At 42.4% G+C, this 24,970-nt stretch overlaps 1 protein-coding gene and 1 long non-coding RNA gene across 2 annotated transcripts; both read left to right on the top strand.

Moving 5' to 3' along the window:
• Positions 1 to 7,430: 7,430 nt before the first annotated feature.
• LOC309690228 (trace amine-associated receptor 13c-like) lies at positions 7,431 to 8,544 on the top strand (the record flags this gene model as incomplete). Its single annotated transcript, XM_082507146.1, has 2 exons — positions 7,431 to 7,603; positions 7,728 to 8,544. The coding sequence occupies 2 exons, from the start codon at positions 7,431 to 7,433 to the stop codon at positions 8,542 to 8,544; spliced, it is 990 nt and encodes a 329-aa protein (XP_082363272.1).
• A 4,471-nt stretch (positions 8,545 to 13,015) lies between these two features.
• LOC309690671 lies at positions 13,016 to 20,617 on the top strand. Its single transcript, XR_014271781.1, has 2 exons — positions 13,016 to 13,443; positions 13,573 to 20,617. It is a non-coding gene; the product is annotated as an uncharacterized lncRNA (long non-coding RNA).
• The last annotated feature ends 4,353 nt before the right edge of the window (positions 20,618 to 24,970 follow it).

The raw sequence follows: 24,970 nt of genomic DNA, 5'->3' as shown, positions 1-24,970 counted from the left end.
AGGTGGTAGAGCAGGTCAGCTACTAATCAGAAGCTTGGCGGGTTGGTCCCAAGCTCCTCCAGTGTGCATGCCAAATATCCTTGGGTAAGATACTAACCCCAAGTTGCTCACCGATGCATTCATCGGAGTGTGAATGTGTATGAATGTTAGACAGTAAGCACTAAACCCGGTGGCGCCAGTGTTCGACAGCCTCGACCTCTGTCAGTGCGCCCCAGGGTGGCTGTGGCTACAATGTAGCTTACCATCACCAGTGTGTGAATGTGTGTGTGAATGGGTGGATGACTGGATATGTAAAGCGCTTTGGGGTCCTTAGGGACTAGTAAAGTGCTATATAAATACAGGCCATTTAAACAGTTTAGAAAAAGTGATTGGGTGAATGAATTGTTGTATAAAGGCAGCTTTGAGTGCTCTGAGTAGAAAAACGCTATATAAGAACCAGTCTATTTACCATGTGGCCTTTTGGACTCTTCCAAACTAAGTATTCCTTTTTCAAACTGCTGCCTAAAAGTTAAATATTGTCATTATGGATTCCCTTTTTTCTTAGGATGACACAATACATACAAGACGAGCATGCATCCTGAAGTCCTTGTGTGTCTACCTGAATGAAGACCATGAGAAGGAAGGAATATACGGTCAGTTATATTCACAAGTTGTTCTGTGTTATGTAATTTGCTCCAGGAGTTATGGGTAATTTCGATATATGAAATGGTAAAATGTGACACCACGTGTGAATAAAAGATATTGCAATTGGTCCTTGTTTTGTTTCATGTCAAATTTCTGAGGTGTGAAACCAGAGACATAGAATTTAGTAAATATATCAGCATATTCACGCTGATTGCTGAATTCCTTTTTTTTTTTCATATGTAGACTCAAACAAATGTATTATTATATTTTACGTCACAGAACACTGAGGCCATGGAACAAACTGTGATGGGAGTGTATGTCATACATCAGGAGGGTGCGGAGCCTGGAGATGACCCAGAGAACATCGGTGTCCTGATTGAAGGCGTGGAGGTTCTCACTGGTTTGAGGAGCATTGCAATTGCTTGTGCTCTGTTATTTGGACTGATATACTGTCTGAACCTAAGCTACCCACCGGAGCTCAAATGCACTTTTGAAGTCTTGCAAAAGATTATCATGAAGCTGGATGGACAGAGGTTGTCATCCAAGGCACAGTTCCTAAAAAACAAGCTAATGGGGTGAATGAGCTTGAAACGGACTCATGCAAGCCAGATATTTTTTTTTTTCAAGGTTTCTGCAATGCAAATATGTGTTTACTGTTTTAAAGTTTAAAATTGTAAGTTATAAAATGTTCATATAAACTATGTGGTTTGCTCTGTGGCTATTACACAAAGATTGTTCGTCCATAACTTAAAGTCTTATACACTTGAAGTGTAACACTGATTTTTGCCAGATGGCAATTGTTACAAAGGCAAATGCACACTGGTTTTCACAAATTGTTTGAGTGGAGCAGTTATGCTCAAAATTGAATGTTTTCTCCACACGTTAAATAGCATAAAGTCACTATTAATGGATACAGCCTGATTAAATGGAGGACTAATGTATGCAAGCAACATAGTAATGTTGTAATATTATAGTAATGTTGAATGTTATGTCTGAGCTTTAAATTGTGTTAAAATTCATATTGTTGTTTGCAATGCATATTTTACTACATTTTACGAAAGTTGCTTTGGGGATAATATTTTTTGTCTGCAAACTATTCAACAGACTTATTTCATTTTTATTATTAGGGTTAGGGTTATTTTATTGTATTTTTTCTTTCAGTCAGCATGTCTTGATCTGGAAGTTCTGTGGTCTTGGTATGAGATCGTTAAAGGGGAGAAAGCTAGGCTGAACTGGGATCCTGCCAACTGTTTTAAGAATGTTCAAGCAAAATAAAAGATGGTTTTGCAAGTTATCATTTATGTATGTTTCATTAATTTAATTAAAAGTAATGTTTACATAAGCAATACAAACACTAACTGAAACATGATTGGTGTAAGTACTACAGACATAAATTACATTTGTTCATTCAACAAGATTAACATTGGTGTAACAAACAAATATTTTACTAGTTCATGTAACAAGACTGACTTTTGATGTGCCAAAGTGTTTAAACAATATATAGTGAAAATGTGCTACACACAAAGTTAATTCAAGTAGAATTACACAAACTGAATGAAGCTTGATGTGAATACCCAAAACCTTATATTCGAAAACAGGGGAAAACTCCTGAAAAAACCCTTAGTCTTTTTTCTTCAAACCAGCCCTCTACTAGCTCCGTCTCAAATTCAGCAAAGTCTAAGTTCTCCTTTCGCTCTCACTCGAACCGGACCGCAGCCAGCGCATAATTTTTCCTTCTTGTTTGCTCCCCGGCTCAGCTCCCCAATGTTGCTTACCTAGTTTGAAAATTTGTGCCGGAGACCAACTCCGCCCAACTTCGCCCCGCTGCCAATCACATAACAAGTGGGCGGCTCCCCTCGCACCCTGGTTAGCCAATCGGATACAGGTCCGATTTACCTTCACTGGGATAGGTTTATTCTCTCGCTGGCATTCAGGATAAATAATCTAACATTTCAGCTTAAATTCAATTGTTTTTTTTTCTCTCAGAAAAAACAAACAACTTTTCTCTCTTTTTCACAAACAACATGGAAGCCAGACCTGCCAACCTCACTGTGGTCTCTCAGACCCCAGTAAAAAGCTACAGAGCCTCCGCCACGCCAGCAGAACTCACACGAATGCATCTTTGCAGGGTTCAGCTAACATCCACTATCCCATTAGATGAGAGATTCCGTCTCAGCACTGGTGGGTTTTGGGGCTATGCTTTCAGCCTCCCCAAGAGCGAAATCTATTTCTACCACCTAAAAGCGGGTGAAAGTTTTGGCCCGCTAACACCGCTGATCGCTTTTACTTGCTCTGACTGGGCTGTTTTGACCCTCATCACTACCCCTGAAATCCAGAAGAGCCTGCGGGAAACGAGCTCGCAGCAACCACAAACCAGGGACCAGCAGACTCATCCGGTTTTCAAAGAGGCCCACGCGTTTCCACCATTCAACCAACAACCCCACTGACACTGGCCTTTAAACATGGTGAGAAAGACCGTCACATACACCCAGTGGGAGACCAAGAGCACGCCATTTTGCAGGTGGATCTGCAGAGCTAGTTGTCAAACAACCGATGATGCTCACACAGATGATTTTGTGTTGGACCTTTCAAACACCCAGTCCGGTGTTTTCAACACCATGCTTCGAATTCCCACTCAGGACTGGGTGAAGATGGTGGGTGAAAAGACTGGGAGAATATTAGAGCTTTTTAAGCTAAGTAAAACCACAATTGAGTTGGTCCTGGTTGGAAATAACCCGCAGCGCTCTACATAGCCCTGCCCCTCATCCAGTCCCCCTTACCCCTGCGTCCTCCTCACCCTGTCCTTCTAAAAACCACAACGGCTGTGTCCTCCACATCACACATCAAAGATCACACATCTGCCATGTGTGATCTTTGAAGTTATGTTTAACTATGGTTTTATTTCATGATCGAGCATTACACTTTGATTCTAGTAAAACAATATAATGAGTTTGATTCTTGCAATGCTTTTCCAAGAAAGCTTTATTTGCTGTAATGAAAAAACAAACAAACAATACATTTAAAATGGGTAAAAACAACTCCAAAAAACAAAAAGAGAAAAAAAACAACAAAGCTAAAAAAACAAGAAAAACAAAACATTTGAGAAAAATAACAGGGAAGAGAAGAAAAATGATTACTAGGAGAGCCAGAGTGAGTAATTCTCGCCTAGTACTTTATGAATCACTGTCCTGGTCACCCCCGTGATGCTGGCGTCAATTTCTTGCAGCGCGGCCTCTATATCGCGGACATCTCTGAGTTCAAACAGATATGCCTGGGCAACGCCTCTGACTTGAGCCGCTGGTGGTGAAAAACCCTCTAACCGTAAAAATGGTAATAATGTGTTGGTGAAATGTCCATTCCATAGTCTTTTGCAGAGTTCATCATAGTATCTGAAAAAGTACTATTTTTCCAGCGGGAAAAGACAAGAATGTCGTCTCTGCAAGGGGTCGGAGACCTCACATCCTTGACACACATCTTAACGGTGCTTAAGGATTAAACGGTTAATTTTGTGAGTTCCATAACAGCCGTGGGGAGTAGAGTCGCCGCCTCATCGCTGTCCACAGCCGAAGGCTGACTGCGGCTCTCGTGGGGGTGGGGATCAATGTCTTTGGGCTCTCGGAAAAGGGCCCGGCATACAGGGTCGCCCAAAGCCCAAAGCGAGGCACCGGAGACTGAAGTGTTTGCGGGGGTCTGGTCCGGTGATTGCCAACCGAGTTGAGGGTGGCTTGGCGAGTTCCATCCTTGAGGTGATGAGGGCGGGGGCGGAGTATCTGGAAGCATAGCGGCCGGAGACACTGAGGCCTGATGCGGGCTCTGAGGTGGGGTATCCAGGGCCATCGGCGGATGCAAGTAAAAGCGATCCAAAACTTTCACCCGCTTTTAGGTGGTAGAAATAGATTTCGCTCTTGGGGAGGCTGAAAGCATAGCCCCAAAACCCACCAGTGCTGAGACGGAATCTCTCCTCCAATGGGATAGCGGATGTTGGCTGAACCCTACAAAGATGCATTCGTGTGAGTTCTGCTGGCGTGGCTGAGGCTCTGTAGCTAGTTACTGGGGTCTGAGAGACCACAGTGAGGTTGGCAGGTCTGGCTTCCATGTTGAAAAGAGAGAAAAGTTGTTTGTTTTTTCTGAGAGAAAAAAAACCAATTAAATTTAAGCTGAAATGTTAGATTATTTATCCTGAATGCCAGCGAGAGAATAAACCTATCCCGGTGAAGGTAAATCGGACCTGTATCCGATTGGCTAACCGGGGTGCGAGGGGAGCCGCCCACTTGTTATGTGTTTGGCTGCGGGGCGAAGTTAGGCGGAGTTGGTCTCCAGCTCAAATTTTCAAACTAGGTAAGCAGCATTTGGGAGCTGAGCCGGGGAGCAAGCAAGAAGGAAAAATTATGCGCTGGCTGCGGTCCGGTTCGAGTGAGAGCGAAAGGAGAAATTAGACTTTGCTGAATTTGAGACGGAGCTAGTAGAGGGCTGGTTTGAAGAAAAAAGACTAAGGGTTTTTTCAGGAGTTTTCCCCTGTTTACGAATATAAGATTTTGCGTATAGAGGGTTCCCTAAGTTATTCTAGGGGTTTTTTTTTGCTGCGCGTATTTGGATAAAATACGGAGGGTCTTTCAGGAGGTTTCCTGCTTATTTGCCTAAGGGTTGGGTGGGAACAGAGAAAGTTTGATCAAATTATTCTAGGATTTTTTGTTGTTGTGCGTTTTTGGAGAAAATAGTTTTTTTCAGGAAGTTTTTTATGTTGGGAGCCGCGGTGCGTTTATGCTCGGGGGGATCGCGAGAGTTTTTTGAGACTCTGACTTTGATTCTAAATCTCCTTGTTCGGATTAAACAAATGCAAATAAAATGAAATAAAGTCTTTCCCCAAGACATGCAACCTGCATGTCTCGCCATACTGTATGTTAAAAATGCACAAGTTTAACTAAGCACTTTTACTTTTAGGGCGATCGTGGCTCAAGAGTTGGGCGTTCGCCTTGTAATCGGAAGGTTGCCGGTTCGAGGCCCGGCTCGGACAGTCTCAGTTGTTGTGTCGTTGGGCAAGACACTTCACCTACCGCCTACTGGTGTTGGCCAGAAGGTAGGATGGTGCGATATGGCAGCCTCACTTCTGTCAGTCTGCCCCAGGGCAGCTGTGGCTACAACTGTAGCTTGCCTCCACCAGTGTTTGAATGGGTGGATGACTGGGTGTGTAAAGCGCTTTGGGGTCCCTAGGGGGGACTAGTAAAAGCGCTATACAAATACAGGCCATTTACTCTGGTTGAACACATTTTCACACACACAAGCACAGTCCCAGAGACACAAGCACAGACCCCAAGACACAAACACAGTCCCAGAGACACAAGCACAGACCCCGAGACACAAGCACAGTCCCAGACGCACGAGCGCGCTGACCCACCACCAGATGGCGTTTTTTAAGCATAAAAGGTAAAAACTTTTTTTAATGGCTTAAAAATAAAATAATGCTATTAGATATAGAAACTTTTTAAAAATAATCAATTAGTTCTTTTTTGGGGGGTGGGGGGGAGGGGGAAGCAATGAGCTATGAACTAGCATATTTTGGATGAATATCATATTTTTTGATGACTATCATAATTTTACTGATATCATATTTTTTATGAATATCATATTTTTGTTACTTCCTTTATTACTTCCTAGGGTCACAAATTATTTTATTGGGGCCACAAATCACTCTGTTTGACATAAGGGGCCTAATATCGCTCCTACTGTCAACAACTTGAATGCCCAGCTGAGTGTCTCTCTAGGCCTGGCTGTGCTCATCCCTCCTTCAACCTCTCCTCCCCAAAAATAAAAATAAACTTACAGATTCTTAGTTAGATTAGTAAAGTATAATTGATTTCAATATTTTTTGTGATTTTCATTATTTTATTATGCTATTGTGTTGCTGAATTCCATTAATAAAATTTCCTGCAATTCAAGCCTAAATTGTGGACATTCACTTTTTGACCTTTAGTGAAGCAGTAAAGGTAGAAATCCAGGATTATTTTTATTAGTGCAAATACCTCTCACAGGTTACCCCGTCTTCCAAGCTACTAAAATAATACCAGAAATAACAAGTGCCATGTTAAATAACAGGTTAACAGGTGAGACTGATGGGCTACTCAGGTTACGTCTTATCAGGGTTAGGATGAAAAACACCTGGCTGATTTAGAGGTAGTCAGTACTGGGTGAGTCCCCTCAACCACATCAGTGCCAGAATCCTACATTATCCACTGGGAAAGACTCATAGGATCAGGGATTAGGACTTTTTTTTTAAATTTAGCGAGCTGAAATCAACTTCCAGTATAGGGGTTTTGTGGACCTACCGATTGACAAGTTGAGTCAATTAAATAACTGAGACTTCCATTTCTGACCTAGAATGGTCACTCCTCCACCGCTCCAGAAATTGTTAATCAGAGCCATCGTTAGTCCTTCCGACTGCAGCTCACAAGCTGCCAATCGCACATAACGTCACACCACAACTCTCTCAACCCCTGCTTCCCCGTGGTTTTAAACACGGCGGGCGTGATAGCAGATGCTGTGCAGGTGCGTCCGCACGACAACGCCGACCATGCCTCCCCACACTCATTTATTTCTGATGGCGTAATGTCATTCTTCAATTTGGATTTATCCAAATAAGAGTGTGCATAGCCAAATTACAAGACGAAGGGAAGGGGGAAATCAATGTCCAATAAAAACTGAAAGAAAGAAGAGGGGAGGAGTTGAGAGGATGTGGTGTTGGGATCAGTTATATTACTAATTGTAGTCATAACTCAGCCAGAGCTGGAGCTCTCTGCAGGTCTGTGGAGATGGATACTCAGGATGGAGCAGAGCTCTGCTTTCCACAACTCTTCAACATCTCCTGCAAGAAACCTACAACTCCTCTGTCTCAAGTTTTGCTCCTTTATATTGTTGTGTCCTCAATGTCTCTGCTGACTGTGACTCTCAACCTGCTCGTCATCATTGCAGTCTCCCACTTCAGGCAGAGTTTCATATTTTTTACCTGCTGCTGTGGCTTTACAAGTGTATACCTGATTTGTTATATCTGTTTGAATACTTTCTTTCTGTTGACTTTTTTTTAAAATTATATTTTCCTATCTTTCTAGGCAGCTCCACACACCCACTAACATCCTGCTCCTTTCTCTGGCTGTCACTGACTTTCTCGTTGGTCTTCTGTTTATGCCTGGAGAAATCCTGCGAAATACAGCGTGTTGGTTTCTTGGTCAGCTCACATGTTCTCTGTATAATTATGTATCCTACATCATTGCCTCTGCCTCAGTGGGCAACATGGTGCTGATATCAGTCGACCGCTATGTGGCTATTTGTGACCCTCTGCATTACCCCACCAGAATCACAGAGAGAAGAGTGAAACTTTGTGTTTGTCTGTGTTGGCTCTGCTCTGTTTTCTACAGCTATGTGATTTTAATAGATGATCTAAGTCAACCAGGCAAGCATAATTCTTGCTATGGAAGATGTATAATTATCATTGAATTCATTGCAGGATTTGTTGACCTTTTTATATCCTTTATTATTCCACTTACTGTCATCATAGTTCTGTACATGAGAGTGTTTGTGGTGGCTGTGTCTCAGGCCCGTGCCATGCGCTCTCAGGTTACAGCTGTCACACTGCAGCTCTCAGTGACTCTAACAGCAAAGAAATCAGAGTTAAAAGCAGCCAGGACTCTGGGTGTTCTTGTTCTTGTGTTTCTATTATGTTTCTGCTCATATTTCATTGTTTCACTTTTTGGAAACGAGTTGCTCAATAGCTCATCTGCATCGATTGTGATCTATATGTACTATTTTAACTCCTGTCTAAACCCTTTGATTTATGCTATGTTCTACCCCTGGTTTAGAAAAGCAGTGAAACTAATTGTGACTCTACAGATACTGCAGCCTGGCTCCTGTGAGGTCAGCATACTGTAGAAAAAAGAAATCTTTCCTTAATGTACCAAATGGTATACCAAATTACTTTCTCTATCAATAATGTACTATATTAATTTTACGACATTTAACAAGTAATATGCCATACATTACATTTCTTGAGTAATAACCCCAACACTGGTTGTCAAATAGTGCTGGTTTCAATTATAAAGGCCTAGAAAAGGGTTAACAACCCACTGGCAACCTCCTGTCACTAGCAACAAAATGTGCATTCTGATACTGTTTGCCGAGTGGTTGCTGGCTATCACTGGGTCAGACTGGTTGAAAACAGTGTCACAAAAAACCTCGACATGATTGTTTTAATCACCAAAATGTTGCTGTGGCTACTCAGAGGGAAGATTCCAGGTTTTCAAGTTTGCCTTGTTACCAGGCAGCTGCAAACCAGTCTTTAGTGTGATGACTCCTGTGTGGAGTGTATCTTGTGACCTGGGGTAGAAAGAGATTGCAATGCCCCCCTGGGTACCTTTACATCACAGCTAACAGATGCTAAAAAAGTCTTAATATCCAGCTTTATGTGACTGAAAATTATCAGAGTGTGTGTGTGGGTGTGTGTGTGTGCGGTTGAAGCAACACTCTGAAGACACTAATTTGAGAGTCTGAGTTACAAAATGTGTGATTTAATAAAATAAGTTTCATAAAAGAAATAAATGGTGATTGACAGCAGAGTTTTTAAAAAGTAACAGAAACTCTTAATATGAATTTTAATTATTGAGGGATTGCGTTACAATAAATGTTGAAGTGAAAATGTGCTACACACAAAGTTAATTCAAGTAGAATTACACAAACTGAAAAACGGAGGGAGAGGTAAGTGACGGAAGTGATGGACAAGGTAAGCGACTCATGCTGTAACTGACGTCAGACGCCAGAGACTTTGGCGGAAAATTAAAGCGAATGGTAGTTTAGAATTGAACAAAGTTTCTTTAAGCTTCAGTATTACCAGATATACTAATCAATTGTCATATAACTAACAACATTTGTCCTATCATCTCTAACACCCTGGAGAACAACGGGGAGAGTTTAGACGTTCTCCAAGATTACATTGACCGCTGTTTCCAAGATTTAGTCATGAAGAAGGCTCAGAGTGCATCTTCCCCGGCCAAAATTGAGACATCGTCATCAAAGAGATGTCACCCGGCAGACTCCCCCGGCACAACATCATTTTCAAAGACATTGCAGACATCCTGGAGTCAATCGACAAGCGATTGTCCAGTTTCGATGCTAGGCTGTCGCTGGGGGAGATTTTACACCGGGAATTTAAGGCTACGTCCACACGTACACGGGTATTTTTGAAAACGCAGATTCTCCGTTTTCATTTTAAAAAATAATCCCGTCCACACGTAAATGCAGAAATGAAGGAAAACGCTGCTAGGAACATGCCAAAGCAGCAGGTGGCGCTATATTCCTAACTGTGTAGAAATGTTAGCCAATCAGAAGTCTAGAAGCCTCGGTGGGAAAAAGTAAACAAAGCTGGGGCATTGAAGCAGAACCGAGTCGTATATGTGGAGGGAGAGTAACTGTGTGTGTATATGTAAGCATTTAAACACTGCAGAGAGTACAATTAACAGTAACAGTATTGTAGAAATTCATTTCACCGAAACAATAACGTGACGTACACTGTGACGTCAAAAAAGGCGCACATCTTTGACGCTGCATTTTCTGTGTTTTTCTCGTCCACACGTAAATGCAAAAACGGAGTTTTAGAAAATATCAACCCTGGCCAGAGTTTTTAAAAATCTCCATTTTCAGTGACCAAAAACGCCGTTTACGTGTGGACAAAAGGTGCAAACGCATAGAAAAATCTGCGTTTTCAAAAATACCCGGGTACGTGTGGACATAGCCTAAATCTCTGCGAGAATCCCTGGAGTTCAGCCAGCAGCAGGTGGAAACGTTCGCCGCTGCAAATGCCACGCTACGGGAGTCGGTCAAATCTCTCACTGATAACGTGACCCAGCTAAACATAGAAAATAAAAAAATAAAAGAGTCCGTTATCGATCTACAAGCCCGTAGCATGAGAGACAACCCTGTGTTTTCTGGTATTCCAGAATCTGCCGGAGAGGACGCGGAGGCAACGGTGAAAAGCTTCATTAAAATCCACCTGAAGCTGCCAGAGGACACCGTAAAGAACATCGCCTTGATAGAGTGCATGGCCTGTGGGCCATGAGGTCGCCGGCCGGGAGACCACATCCTATTGTGGCCAAATTCAGCCACTTCAAACAAAAGTAACAGGTGAAAAGCCGCGGCAGGGAATTAAAAGGAACGGATTTCAGCGTGAACGGCCAGTTCCCCAAAGAGATCTTGGAACGACGCAGGGTCCTCTTCCCAATCCGACACGGCCTCATCCAGAAGGGCTCCCGCGCTGTTATCGCTGTGGGCCGGCTGTACGTGGACGGACAGCTTTACCGCGACCCCGGCATCACTCCGTGGCTGTATTAACTTCACACCAGATAAGAATCCGCTACACCCTTTCCCTATCCACTTACACTAACTTGCATTAACTTAACATTAACATCTGTTTAACTTACTAGTATCAAATCACATCTTAAGTGTGATATCATAGCAGAATTAACACCGTCACTCTCCGTCAACGGTTTAATTGGAAAGTTTCCGGGGTTTTTTTGTTTGTTTATTTTTTCCTTCTCGTTTTTTCTCTCTCTCCTTCTCTTTATTCATGAACAAGTGATGTATTCTCTCCACCTGTCTAGGCGACACACACAGCGTACACCCCTAGTTATACACAGACATCTATGGGGCCACTGAGGTTTGTTACATGGAATATGAATGAAGCTGGCTCCAGAGAAAAGAGGTTAAAAATATTTAACCAACTCAAAAAACTACAGGCAGATGTTGTCCTTTTACAAGAGACCCACAGACCTCTTAGAGGTTCGAATGAACTTAAAACACCTGAGTTTCCTAATGTGTTCTCAGCTTGTTATAATTCTAGACAAAGGGGAGTAGCAATTTTAATACATAAAAATATTAAATTTCACAGTACTCGATACAGTTATAGATCCAGAGGGCAGATTCTTAATCATTAAACTATCTATACTTGATAAAAAAGCTATGTATTGTAAGTGTATATGGTCCAAATGTTGATGATCCCTCATTCTTTCACGGTTTTTTCAGTGCACTCTCTGAACACTTAGATGGCACACTTGTTCTTGGAGGCGACCTCAACCTTGGACTAAATGAAGAAATGGATAGGCTCAATACAGCAGGAACTCAGCGCAATTGGCAGTCCACAAATATAATCAAACAGTATATGAGCGACCTTGGTCTTTGTGATGCATGGCGCTCCCTTCTCCCCACCAGTAAGGAATGTACTTTTTTCTCACATGTCCATCACTCCTACTCTCGTCTGGATTATTTTTTGGTCAGCAGCTCACTGCTGAACGGCATTTCAGACACTGAGATTCACCCTATAGCTGTCAGCGATCATGCTCCTGTATCTTTAACACTAATGAACAAGAATAATACTACGCCAAGTAAAAACTGGAGATTTAATACATCCCTGCTTAAAGATGAAGACTTTATTAAATATTTTAAAAAAGAGTGGACTTCATATTTAGACTATAATGACACTCCCGGAACATCAGCTTCTGTTCTATGGGAAGCAGGGAAAGCTGTGATGAGAGGTAAAATAATTTCTTTCTTGTCACATAAAAAGAAAGAAAACAAAAATATTCAGGAATTAGAAAAAAACATCAAATCACTAGAAGAAGCCTACGCGTCCCACCAAGATCAGGAAACATTGAACAAAATACACAAAACAAAACTAGAATTAAATGAGATAATTGATTAAAAAAAAATAAAAAATTCTTAGTACTGAAGGATATAAAAAAAAAAACAGCAATAGAATAATATTAAACACAAAGTGAACCCGTCTTCCTTCATTAAATAGGTTCTTTTAGATGTTAAGGAGGAATTGACTTAACCAGGCTGGCGGAGAATGAAGACAACCGGACACCTGCTGCAGATGGGGAATCAGTGAACTTTTATTGAGACAGAGACAACCTCTCAACACAGCTCACATCAAGAGATTCCTAATATTTGCTGTGAGGATGGGTATATATTCTCTAAAACTTACAGGAGGGGGTTGTGAGGAAAGTGCTGCATTAGCAGAAAAAACAACTCCATAAAAGGAAATCGGCCTTGGGTGTTCTAGTCTCTTCGCTTGCAGATATCTTGCACCTGCAGGATGAGGCGATCGCTTCTTATCGCTCTCAAGGCCAAAGTCGTGAGCACATTTTTATTACACAGTTGCACAGTAACTTTAAAGCTGAACAATATTTAAAGCTGAATAATGTTTGATCAGATTATATTTTCTTCAAATCCCCCTTTTGACCCATCTTAAATGGGTCAACACACAAAAATAAGTAACATTCAAAGGAACACAGAGACGTGTCGAAGCCTGGCTCGAAAAACTCCTCGGGTCTTATCATTTGTCTTTATCTGTGAAGAAAATATAATCTGATCAAACATTATTCAGCTTTAAATATTGTTCAGCTTTAAACATTATTCAGCTTTAAATATTGTTCAGCTTTAAAGTTACTGTGCAACTGTGTAATAAAAATGTGCTCACGACTTTGGCCTTGAGAGCGATAAGAAGCGATCGCCTCATCCTGCAGGTGAAAGATATCTGCAAGCGAAGAGACTAGAACACCCAAGGCCGATTTCCTTTTATGGAGTTGTTTTTCTGCTAATGCAGCACTTTCCTCACAACCCCCTCCTGTAAGTTTTAGAGAATATATACCCATCCTCACAGCAAATATTTGGAATCTCCTGATGTGAGCTGTGATTGAGAGCTTGTCTCTGTCTCAATAAAAGTTCACTGATTCCCCATCTGCAGCAGGTGTCCGGTTGTCTTCATTCTCCGCCAGCCTGGTTAAGTCAATTCCTCCTTAACATCTAAAAGAACCTATTTAATGAAGGAAGACGGGTTCACTTTGTGTTTAATATTATTCTATTGCTGTTGTTGTTTTTTTTATATCCTTCAATTGGCGTCACGAACAGGATCCGCTCCAGGTCAAACTGGAACGGGAGGGAGGACATCGGCCGTGGTCTGAGTGAACGGAGTTTGGACAAAAGCTGTGTACACACAAAAAACAAGGTAAGCAGACCTTTTATTTCTGCTATATTGAACATTATAAAAATACTTAGTGTCCAAACTCCTAGTAATTCATAACCAAAATTGTCTGGCTTACTTAAGGCTTGTTGAGAATCAGACAAGTGAATAAGAGATAAGTGAATAAGAAATAAGTGAATAAGTGAATAAAGATAAGAGTGAACTGAGGTCTGACCACGGTTGCAGCCGACGGGTTTGCTCTCCGGTGTCGGATACATACCTCAGCAGGTCTGGGACCTTGAAAGGGTTTATTAGTAACGCCTTTCTAAACAAATTAAAAGGTTAAAGGCCTTGAGAATATTTTTTAGTAATATTCTCTAAACTACAGAAGGGTTAGGAAGGCCCAGAGGACTTTATTAGAAAAGATCCTCTAAAACTTAAAAAAGAGAAGTACTGGTTGGAGTCCATAGGAGGGGTCCCTTTGATCAATAGGAGAAAACGGATCTCTTCTTAAAACCCCGATGATTTTAGTGTTTTAAATGTTTTGATGTTCTGTTTGATATTGGACACACATAAATACACGCTGAATGCTTGCTGTGGAACACTGGGCAGGACAGTTTGGTTCTCCGTTGTTCACAGATTACACAATTAAAGGAACTAGGTTCCTCTTTTGGTTAAAATAATACACCACACATAGAATTTTTTTTTTTTACACATTTATTACATACATAAGGAGGGTAATGAGTGACTGCAGGTAATGTATGAAGTGTGAATGAGACGTGTGAACAAGGTGACAACCAACTAGCACCCCTATCAGGAAGCTCTAGGCAAGGTTACCCGCCAGACTCCGGTTTGGTAGAAGCTTGGTAACACCTGAAGGGATATTTCAGTGCTGACTCACCTTTAAAGCAGCGCCCCAGCTGATTAGTGCCTAACAGAGGCAGAAACCCAGCTGGCCCAAATTCTCCTTTAAAATCAATAAAAGAACACTCCTCCATTGACAGTAAAATGGATGGAGAATTAGATCGAGAAACTAATGATGATGGTTGGGGTCCCGGTGTTATTCTTAGCACATTGGGAGAACAATTAACATGTGTTGAGACAGTCATCAACTCCACACACCAGCCTAAAGAAGCAAAAAAGCAGAAAGAGTCATTGAGGAAAACAGCTGAAAGATGCTTTTAAATTAGTCAAAAAGTTAGGGGTAACCTCTTCTGGCATATGTCTATGCGGGCCCGTGTGTAAATAGAACATAAATTACCGGTGTGTGTAAATAAAGTGTAAAATAGTGGTATAAACTGTCTGTTGAATTTCTCCTGAGTGTTGAAAAAAGGAAAAACTCTTTTCTGCTCTCTCTGAGAGAGGGGCTGTGTGTGTGAGACAGGAAGTGTGCATGCCCATAGAAGGAAAGAGATGAGGTAAACTCTGCGCAGATAGACCGAAGTAAAAAAAAAAAGGAAAAGGGTCTCTCTCTGTCTCTGTGAGAGAAAAAAGGTGGGGGCCGAGTGAGCCCGCGGGGCCGAGCGGGTCCGCGGGAGCGAGCGTGTATGCTGTATGAGGAAGAAGGGAGTGAGAGGGAGCGAGTGAAAAGAGTAATCGAGTATTTGGTGATTTTTTGTTATTTCAGAGGCACTGGGTAAGAGTTTTGACTTTAGCTGTGAGAGTTGTGAAAAGAGCAGGTTTTTCTTTTGTTGTAGACTGTGAGTAATCGGTGTTTTTCTGCCTATTGTGCTGCGTGGAAGACACAGAAGTGTAGAAATGTTTGTGGTTTATCTTTGTTTGACGTTTTATATAGAGTTGGTTGATTCAGGGTGATTTCTCCCGTTTAAGGGAGGAGTTGCATTGTGGTTATGTTAAAGCTTTGCTGTAGGGGTATGTGTGTGATTTTGTGCTGGCTTCGCATGTTTAAATGGATGCATAGAAGTTTGTCAGTGAGAAATTGTTATGGTGGGGTTTTAAAGTTAGTAAAGAGTCAAACAACGCCCACTGTTTTAAAAAGGCCCAAAACATCATAAAAGACACCTCACATTCTGGCCACTGCCTGTTCGAACTGTTGCCCTAAGGCAGACGGTACAGGGCAATCAGAGCAAGGACTAATAGACTCAAAACACAGCTGTTATCCAACTGCAATAACACATCTGAATACTACAAAAATGTCCACCATGCCACTCTTGTGTTAATCTATGCACGGTCTGAAGCATGACGGTGGGAATACTTAGTATTTTAAGTATTCTATCTATTTTATTGATTGAATTTTATTGTTTTTTATATTTGATATTACTAGGGATGATGCAATGATCGGGGACCATTCTTAATGTCGTCGGTCTCATGACAATGACAATAAAGTTTTTGATTTTGATTCTGATTCTGAAATACACCCTCCTCAAGAGTTCAATGATTTAGGCAGTTATGTTTATACAAATACTAAATGTATGTTTAGTGTCTTCATACAGGTGTTTTTTCTTAACCTGGAAGCCTGAGTACGGCAGCAGAAGACAGGCCAAGCTTTGGCTAAAATTCACGGCTGGACACCAGAGTTGTCCTCACCCCTCCCGGTAAAACAAAAAAGAGAGAATGTAGTTTGAGGCGGGTTTTTCTCGCTGAACTGCTCTGGGTGCTGTGTCCCTGAATCTCACCAGTGTTAACCTCTGGCGGAAGACATGGAGAAAAGGAAAAGATGTTCCTGGTAAATCACTGAAACAAATAAAACCACACACAACCAGAGAAAGATATGAGAAGGGTGAGGAACAGACACATGTGCGTGTTAGAGACATGCCTCGTTTGAGAAAAAGTTAAAGTAACCCATATACAGACGCACCCATACATGCAATGAAGAAACAGCTTACATACATGTGCACGTACATGCAAGGTTAAAGTAGCGACACTTAACATACACCTGTTTTTAAATGATATAGTTTATACATTACTGACAATTAAACGCTTTGGGTTGCAGGACAACAACGTAACGTCAAAAGACAAAGACACTGGTCTGAGGATTAAGTGAGGACACGACAAATTTAGTGGTTAAAAGGGTCGACTTGGGACATGTTTTTGTTGATTGTTTAAGACAAATGACTACTGAATGATAGGAAATTCCTTTTTAGGTTTCTAAACAGGATCTTAAGAATTTTAACACGTACCTGTGTTGTCCTGTCAACTTGAGGGGTTATGAGTTGATTATATGGTGAAAAAAAAAAAAAAAACAAAAACAAAAAAGGGGGGAGACGAGATCTCGCTGTTTCTCCCCTCTCGGGATAACACAGCCAACACAGCACAGCCAACACAACATCATTTTCCTGTTCGCCTGTTTTGTTTTGTTTTTGTTTTTTCTGAGAGCCGAAGCTGACCTGGACTCCTACCCTCCCCTCTACCATCGTTGCCCTCTCCGCGACCATCTTTGACCCTTTGACCCCTGAAGGCCACAGCAGCTGGACTCACAACAACAACTTGAGGATGTCAACAGTGCTGCAAAAGAGTGATCTCATGCAGCAGAGACGGAGAGCACTAAACCTAAAGCCCGTTTCACTACACTGGGGAAATTCCCAGGCTGCGTCAGCTGACAGAGCTGTGACGAGACGCGCATTAAGCCCGGAGGAAAAGGGACGGTGAGCAGAAGGATGCTGACCTCTGAGAAGAGCCGAACAGCAGAGCTGCAGAAGGCCGTGGAGCAAAGTAAGGACAACATAAACAGACCCAAAGAGGAGGGGAGGACCCTAGGCCATGCGTCAGGCCGCTGGTTTACCTAAACTACAGAACAGGAAGGTGATGAACACAAACATATACCAACACACGAACACACACTTCTGCATGCGCCTACTTAGAATGAAGGGAAACACACACATGAACACTTATGCACTTGTTGAGGGAGTAAAAACTGATACATACCCATGCACTAAAATCAAAATGTTGATTTAATTTACTAAGAAGTGACACACAATGCTCCAGCTGCTGCAATGAAGAATGCTTTACTGACAAAGGCTCAATGCTGCACACAACAAAGTCAAATACAGAATTTGCTATAATAATAAGCCCAGAGGGCATTTGTGTGGTCTGGGGAGCAGAGTCCGGAGCGGTTTGGTTATGAAAATGATGCCCGTGCGAGATATCTGGGGCTTAAGGCCTCGACTTAATTGTTTACTCTACACTAAAAAGAAAAGAAAACACTCTGAGCAGTGGTGCAGAGTGAAAACGAGGAATTAACAGTGTAAGTTTTATTTCAGAGCGCCACGTCATTGTGATGGAGATTTAATAAAGGAGGAACACACGGACAAAGAAGAAGAGAAGGGGGGGCAGCCCTTGAACGCGATTGCCTGAGGCATTAAAGTTCTGTACTAAATTCTGGTTTCCAGTGTGAGAAAAGTCACGCAGTGCCAGTAGTAGAGCTAGGTTGAGTGATGATTCTAAATTACTGTAAGTAAATCATCGTACATCGTTCAAGTTTCATGAAAACGGGGATCTAGACTTTGTTGAACCCTAGGCAATTTGAACAGGTAAAAGTCGAGTGACCAAGTAGCAGTTGAATAAAAGTCATTGAATAAGTGTTGAAATAAACTGGCAGAATTAAGAGAATTAAAACATTTCAAGAGCTCAACTTACTTAATGGTTCAATTTTGTTTCACGAACGCAAAACATATAGGTTTATGAATATGAAAAGGTTGAGGTGGTGTTGATTTGACTCTGTGTAGGTTTAGGTTGGTATTTTTATTGATGGGAAGAATATTCAGTGACAAGTCCTAAGACCCGGGCGTCTGCATTTTGTTTTTGTTATTTTTCATTTTATTTTGTTTTATATTTACTGATTTTTGTTTGTGAATCTTTTCTTTAAGCAGATCTGCACATCGGAAATTACAAGCATTGCACGTCGGCGAGAAAATTGTTGTAAGTGAGTTTCTCCGCATTGAAATGGGTTCTGGAGGAAACACTTGTGGGGACAATTAGAAACGAGAGTCCCTGTTTAAAAAAGGATTCAGCGAGGTAATCCAAACTCAAGTTCTGGTTTCTTTTTGAGATGACGTCATTTTGCTGAGTGTGGAAACTAGATGCGACGACAGGTTTCACTATCAGCAAAGAACGGATGAATGGATGAAAGACTGGGAATAAAAACAAACGGACTGACTGGTAAAAGATGACAAGACTTGACCATGACTCAAGGTTAACCACCTCCACCTAGATAGGATAAAAGGGTGGATGAATTTATGTGGGTTTCTTTTACAGGAGTAGAAGGATGACAAAATATTCGAGGATGAGTGAACCTGTAAATGCCATTTTTGTGTCTTGTGTTGCTTACAGAGGTAACTGCGCAGCGTTACCATTTACATTTTCTTCCCTACAGGGTTACAGTTTTAATGTTTTTCTATTACAGGATTTCTGGGCGGATGTGTGAAGAAACGGTGTTTATGGGTTAGGAGTTGGGGATGCTATTACACTGTATTCTGGTGAGAGTGTTGGGGGAGACACACCCTGTCTTGAAAACTGTGATTCTTTTACAGGAAATGTTTTATAGCACCTATGGAATGAGGATGCCTGACTACGGTCAATGTGCTGCTAATGTTTGCTTTGCTTTGGTGAGAGGGGTGCAGTAGAAAACAGACAAGTGACATGAAAACAAGTAATAATAACAAATAACAAATTTGGGGACAGTTTGACCTAGAGCCCACTAACTGGCCCTCTCTTGGAATAACATTGCCCAAAGGGTGAATAAAGCAAATTGTGGCAATAATAGTGATTTAATGATTGGAGAAACCTGAACATGATACTTGTCTGTTGAGCTGAATCGTTTATTACTCTTATGATTTTCCGGTGGGACTATGAAGATTTTTTGGTACAGATTGCAGGTTGTTGCTCTTTAACTCCTAGAACACGCCCTTGGCGAGGTGGGGGGAACTGGACCACCTTTCTGTGCCCCATCATCCTCTATTAGACGACATCCAAGCTAAGTAAACATGTCTTGGCCCTTTCCCCCTGAAATGACAGGCAGGCAAAGATGTTGCGTCTTTGTTTGCTTCCTGGCCCTGGGTCTCATTCCCATTGGCATAATCCTGATCTGTGAAGGGCCCCCGACACTTCTGACACCTTCAAGTTCAAAAGCTTCGCCCCCTTCTGACAGTCCCAATCTGACAAATGTAGCCCCTAGGGTCTTGCCCACCACTTCCTCTCCAGTTTTACCATATTCACTTTTGAATGTCCTTAGCAGTTACCGTTCTGAGTTTATTTTACGGTTGATTTATTCTTTCACATTTTCACGTTTATATCTCTCATTATTATAGTATACTCTGTACTCTCCACATTTTTATCATTACTTATGCTTTTTGGTTGCTGAGTTACAGGAACTGTTAATTTTGTGTCACTACCCTGGTTGCACTAACTCGTTGTACCCTTGTGTGCAGGACAGCTGTTACTGCTTTCATCGGGAACCGAGACTGCTTGCAGCCGACCCCTGGGCAGGGTGGTGCCTGGACTCTTTTCTCCTCATCTGCAATGACAGATAAAGACAAATGAAAAGACCCGAGGAGTTTTTCGAGCCAGGCTTCGACACGTCTCTGTGTTCCTTTGAATGTTACTTATTTTTGTGTGTTGACCCATTTAAGATGGGTCAAAAGGGGGATTTGAAGAAAATATAATCTGATCAAACATTATTCAGCTTTAAATATTGTTCAGCTTTAAACATTATTCAGCTTTAAATATTGTTCAGCTTTAAAGTTACTGTGCAACTGTGTAATAAAAATGTGCTCACGACTTTGGCCTTGAGAGCGATAAGAAGCGATCGCCTCATCCTGCAGGTGAAAGATATCTGCAAGCGAAGAGACTAGAACACCCAAGGCCGATTTCCTTTTATGGAGTTGTTTTTCTGCTAATGCAGCACTTTCCTCACAACCCCCTCCTGTAAGTTTTAGAGAATATATACCCATCCTCACAGCAAATATTTGGAATCTCCTGATGTGAGCTGTGATTGAGAGCTTGTCTCTGTCTCAATAAAAGTTCACTGATTCCCCATCTGCAGCAGGTGTCCGGTTGTCTTCATTCTCCGCCAGCCTGGTTAAGTCAATTCCTCCTTAACATCTAAAAGAACCTATTTAATGAAGGAAGACGGGTTCACTTTGTGTTTAATATTATTCTATTGCTGTTGTTGTTTTTTTTATATCCTTCATCTGTCATTGCAGATGAGGAGAAAAGAGTCCAGGCACCACCCTGCCCAGGGGTCGGCTGCAAGCAGTCTCGGTTCCCGACGAAAGCAGTAACAGCTGTCCTGCAACCAAGGATACAACGAGTCAGTGCAACCAGGGTAGTGACACAAAATTAACAGTTCCTGTAACCTAGCAACCAAAAAGCATAAGTAATGATAACAATGTGGAGAGTGCAGAGTATACTATAATAATGAGAGATATAAACGTGAAAATGTGAAAGAATAAATCAATCGTAAAATAAACACAGAACGGTAACTGCTAAGGACATTCAAAAGTGAATATGTTAAAAAGTGAGGAAGGGGTGTGGAATAAAACAATTTATATCCAGTGGTGGGAGTACACATTCGCTCAGGCTTAAGTCCGGAGACCCTGAGAACATCGCTTAACCCTCACAACCCGACCAGACACAGTTCAACCAGATATATCCTTCAAGAGGAAGTGGGTGAGGGAAACAATTAATAACAAGCCTAATACAACACACCACAGAGAAACAACCATTCTAGAAGCATTTAAACAAGAGAAAGACGATAATGTTCGTCACCCTCACGATCAGAGTTTTCATCATCCGTTGGCGAGGAGTTAAAGAGCAACAAAAAGTATCAGTGACACAACTTTAAATGAGCTTTCAGCGGTTAAAACTATTGCAATGTAAAATGTAAATCTTAAAAACTCAAGCCAATATAAAAGCAAAGTCATAAAAGATGTTAAAAATAGAAAAATAAAAATGTTTAGTTCAGTATGAAGAACACCCCCTTTTGTAACCAGCCGGCTTGTAGGTTGAGCTTTGGCTCCCTCAAGTGGTTGGTGATGCTGTTGCAGCTCCTTCTGACAGGTCCTTCTGCACCTCTCTCAAGGTTCTTCCTGGTTCGGTGGCAGCAGCGCACTGTGTGTAATGAAACCAGGTGTCACCTTTCCCTTCGAGCCTGACAGCGTGGGAGGTCCGCTCTGTTATGCGGTAAGGGCCTGTCCAGCGAGGCTCAGCCCACTTTCTCTTTGTGACTTTCAGGAGGACGTAGTCCATTCCAGGTGTAGCCGCCTCTTTCAGCTCTTGCTGGTTTCTTTCAGCGACCTGTGAGGAATACTGGGCAACAAAACTGCGGAGCATGTTATAATATGTCCTCGGATCGAGGTCTGAATCAGCTTCATCCGACATTAACAGGCGAGAGGAGGGGCCAGGAAAAGGCCTGCCATGCTCCAACTCAAATGGAGTGTAACCAGAGGTTTGATTTACTGAGCATCTTATGGACATTAATGCAAGAGGCAATGCCTTAACCCAATCTAATTTGGTCTGTGCACAGATTTTAGCCAATTTAGTTTTTAGAGTTTGATTCATCCTTTCCACTTTCCCCTGGGATTGGGGGTGGTAAACTGAGCCAAACTTATGTTTCAAACCTAATGCGGCTTCAACCCTCTGCAGATCGTGGTTCCTGAAATGTGAACCATTGTCCGACCTTATGACCTCGGGAAACCCATGCTGTGGTATATAATGATTAATCAGACACTTCACCACAGTTCTACTGTTTTCACCTGCTGTCGGCCAGGCTTCTGGCCAACCTGAAAATGCATCCACAGCCACCAGCAGGTACCTGTAACTACCTACTCTGTCCACCATGTCTGTGTAATCAATGATTATTTCTTTCCCTGGGCAAAGTGGGATGGGGAAGTACCCTGCTATTGGCTTGAAGGCGGGCTTGATTCCAAATTGGTTGCACTCCTTACAGGTTTTAACCATGTATTTTGTCATGTCTTTTAGATAAGGGTGCCACCAGGTGGCTAAGTTCCTCATCATTTGTGCAGGTCCCACATGCCCCACTCCATGTGCCTCTTCCATTGCTGTCTGTCTGACCCCTGGCGGTAGAATGGGCCTTCCATCTGGGCCACGCCAAACATCTGTGTTTGTGGCCCCTCTTGTTACCCATAATGATTTTTCCTGGGGGCTGGCTTTGTCCTGTAACTCTCTGATTGTGGCTAGGCCTAGTTGTATGGGTGGTCTTTCTGGAGGGGGTGTGGCTTCTGGGTCCATTACCATAATCAGGGAGGGTAAGTAACCAGCTGTCTGCTTAGCTACTAAGTCGGCCTGTTTGTTACCTAATGCCACTAAGTTCAATCCGGCACTGTGTCCTTTGCATTTTACCACTGCCACCTTAACAGGTAACAACAGTGCTTCCGCTAATTCCCTCATTTCTATCTCATGTTTAATAGGCTTTCCGCTGGCTGTCAAAAAACCAGCTCTTAGCCACTGCTTGAGCTCCACATGCACTGCTCCCACAGCATAAGCTGAATCACTGTATATATTCACTTTCTGTCCCTTTCCCATCCTTAAGGCTTCAATCACCGCTCTCAGTTCAGCTCTCTGTGCAGACTGTTGTCCTGTCAACTGCTCTGCTTTCACTGTTTTCCATCTCATGTCTGTCTGTTCCACTATTGCCCATGCAGCCTTCAACATTCCACTTTCAGTTCTAAAACAACATCCATCTGTGAACCAATCTTTTTCTGCATCCATTAGAGGTTCTGCCTGCAAATCTGGCCTGATTTTCTCCTGTACCTGCACAACCTCTTCACACATATGTGGTTCCCCTGATCCCATGTGATCAGCCATGTTTATGCCTTCATGTGAGTAGGTGATGTGTGGTGCTTCCAAAATGGTACTGAGGCGTCTCTGCCTGAGTGAAGTGAGTGTGAAGGCCTGTGAGGAGACGTAGGCCACCACACTGTGTGATGTCAAAATTTTTAGTGGGTGGTTCATCACTATGTGTGCTGTTTTCTGAATGATTTTTGCAAGTCCAGAAACGTGTTGTGTGCACGGTGGGTGGCGTTTTTCAGTGTTGTCAAGCATTACGCTTACATATGTCAACACTTTTCTCTCTCCCCCTTTTTTCTGGAACAGGATACCATTGATATGGGTTCCAGTTCCAGAAACATCAAGATGAAAAGGCAAAGCATAATCTGGCACAGCAAGGTCAGAGGCGACAGAAAGCTGTTGTTTTAACTTTATAAACGCCTGTTCTGTTTCTGTAGTCCATGAGAGGCGAGCAGAGAGGTTTCTCATGCCTTGTTCATTTACCAAAACGCGCAAAGGGGAAGTAAGGCCAACATAGTCTGGGACATAGGTCCTGCTGTAACCAGTCAGGCCCAAAAATGACAACATGTCTTTTACAGTTAGAGGTTTTGGATGGTGCAAAATGGAGTTCCTGTGTTCTGGGGACAAGGAAATACCGGACTGTGAGACCATGCGGCCTAGAAAAGAAACCTGTTTTCTTGCAATCTGTAGTTTGTTTTTGCTCACTTTAAAACCTGTGTTGGCCAGGTGGTGAAGTACCACTCTGGTGGCCTCCAAACAGATGTCAGCCGTGGGGGCAGACAGCAAAAGGTCATCCACATATTGTATTAACATACAGTCAGATGGTAGTGGGCTGGTTTGTAAAAGTTCTTTCAAACACTGATTAAACAGTCCTGGGGAGAGGGCAAATCCCTGTGGTAAGCGAGTGTAACGCCATTGTCGGCCTCTAAATGTAAATGAGAAAATGTCACGCAGTGACTCACGAAGTGGGAGGCAGAAAAAGGCATTAGCCAAGTCAATGCAGGTGAACCAGGCATGAGATGGTGGGAGGTTGGTCAAGGCAACATAAGGATTAGGCACAGGCAAAGTAGGAGTGCCAAGTAAGGCATTAATCCTTCTCAAATCATGTGCCATTCTGAACTTCCCCGTGCCTTTTTTCTCAACGGGTAGGATGGGCGTGTTCCACTTAGAGCAGGAGGGCTCCAAGACACCGGCAGTGACCAAACCAGAAATTGTTTCTGCAATCCCAGCCTCAGCCTCCGGTCTGTGTGGGTACTGAGGCTGCCACAAAGGGGTAGCAGATGACAGTTGAAAAGAGACTGGCTCCACATCAACTAAACCTACATCTGTGGGTCCAAGGGACCACAAACAATCTGGAAGAGAGTCGAGTAAAGGCGCAGCATCACAGTGGTCTGTGTGTTCTCTTCCATGTGACCCGCTGACCACTCCATGTTGCAGTGTTGAGGAATTAAAGCAATCATTTAAAATTTGGTATGTCTTGGTAGATGGAGAAAACAAAACCTGTGGGAGTTTTGTAGGTGTCCAGTCAGTGGCCGCAAGGGAACGTTTAACCATTCCACCCAGCTCCTTAGCCTGGTGTCC

This window comes from Aulonocara stuartgranti (assembly GCF_965226115.1).
Source record: "Aulonocara stuartgranti genome assembly, chromosome: 16".
NCBI lineage: Eukaryota > Metazoa > Chordata > Actinopteri > Cichliformes > Cichlidae > Aulonocara > Aulonocara stuartgranti.
Note: the sequence above shows the minus strand (reverse complement) of the source record. Positions and strands in the feature narration are given on the sequence as shown.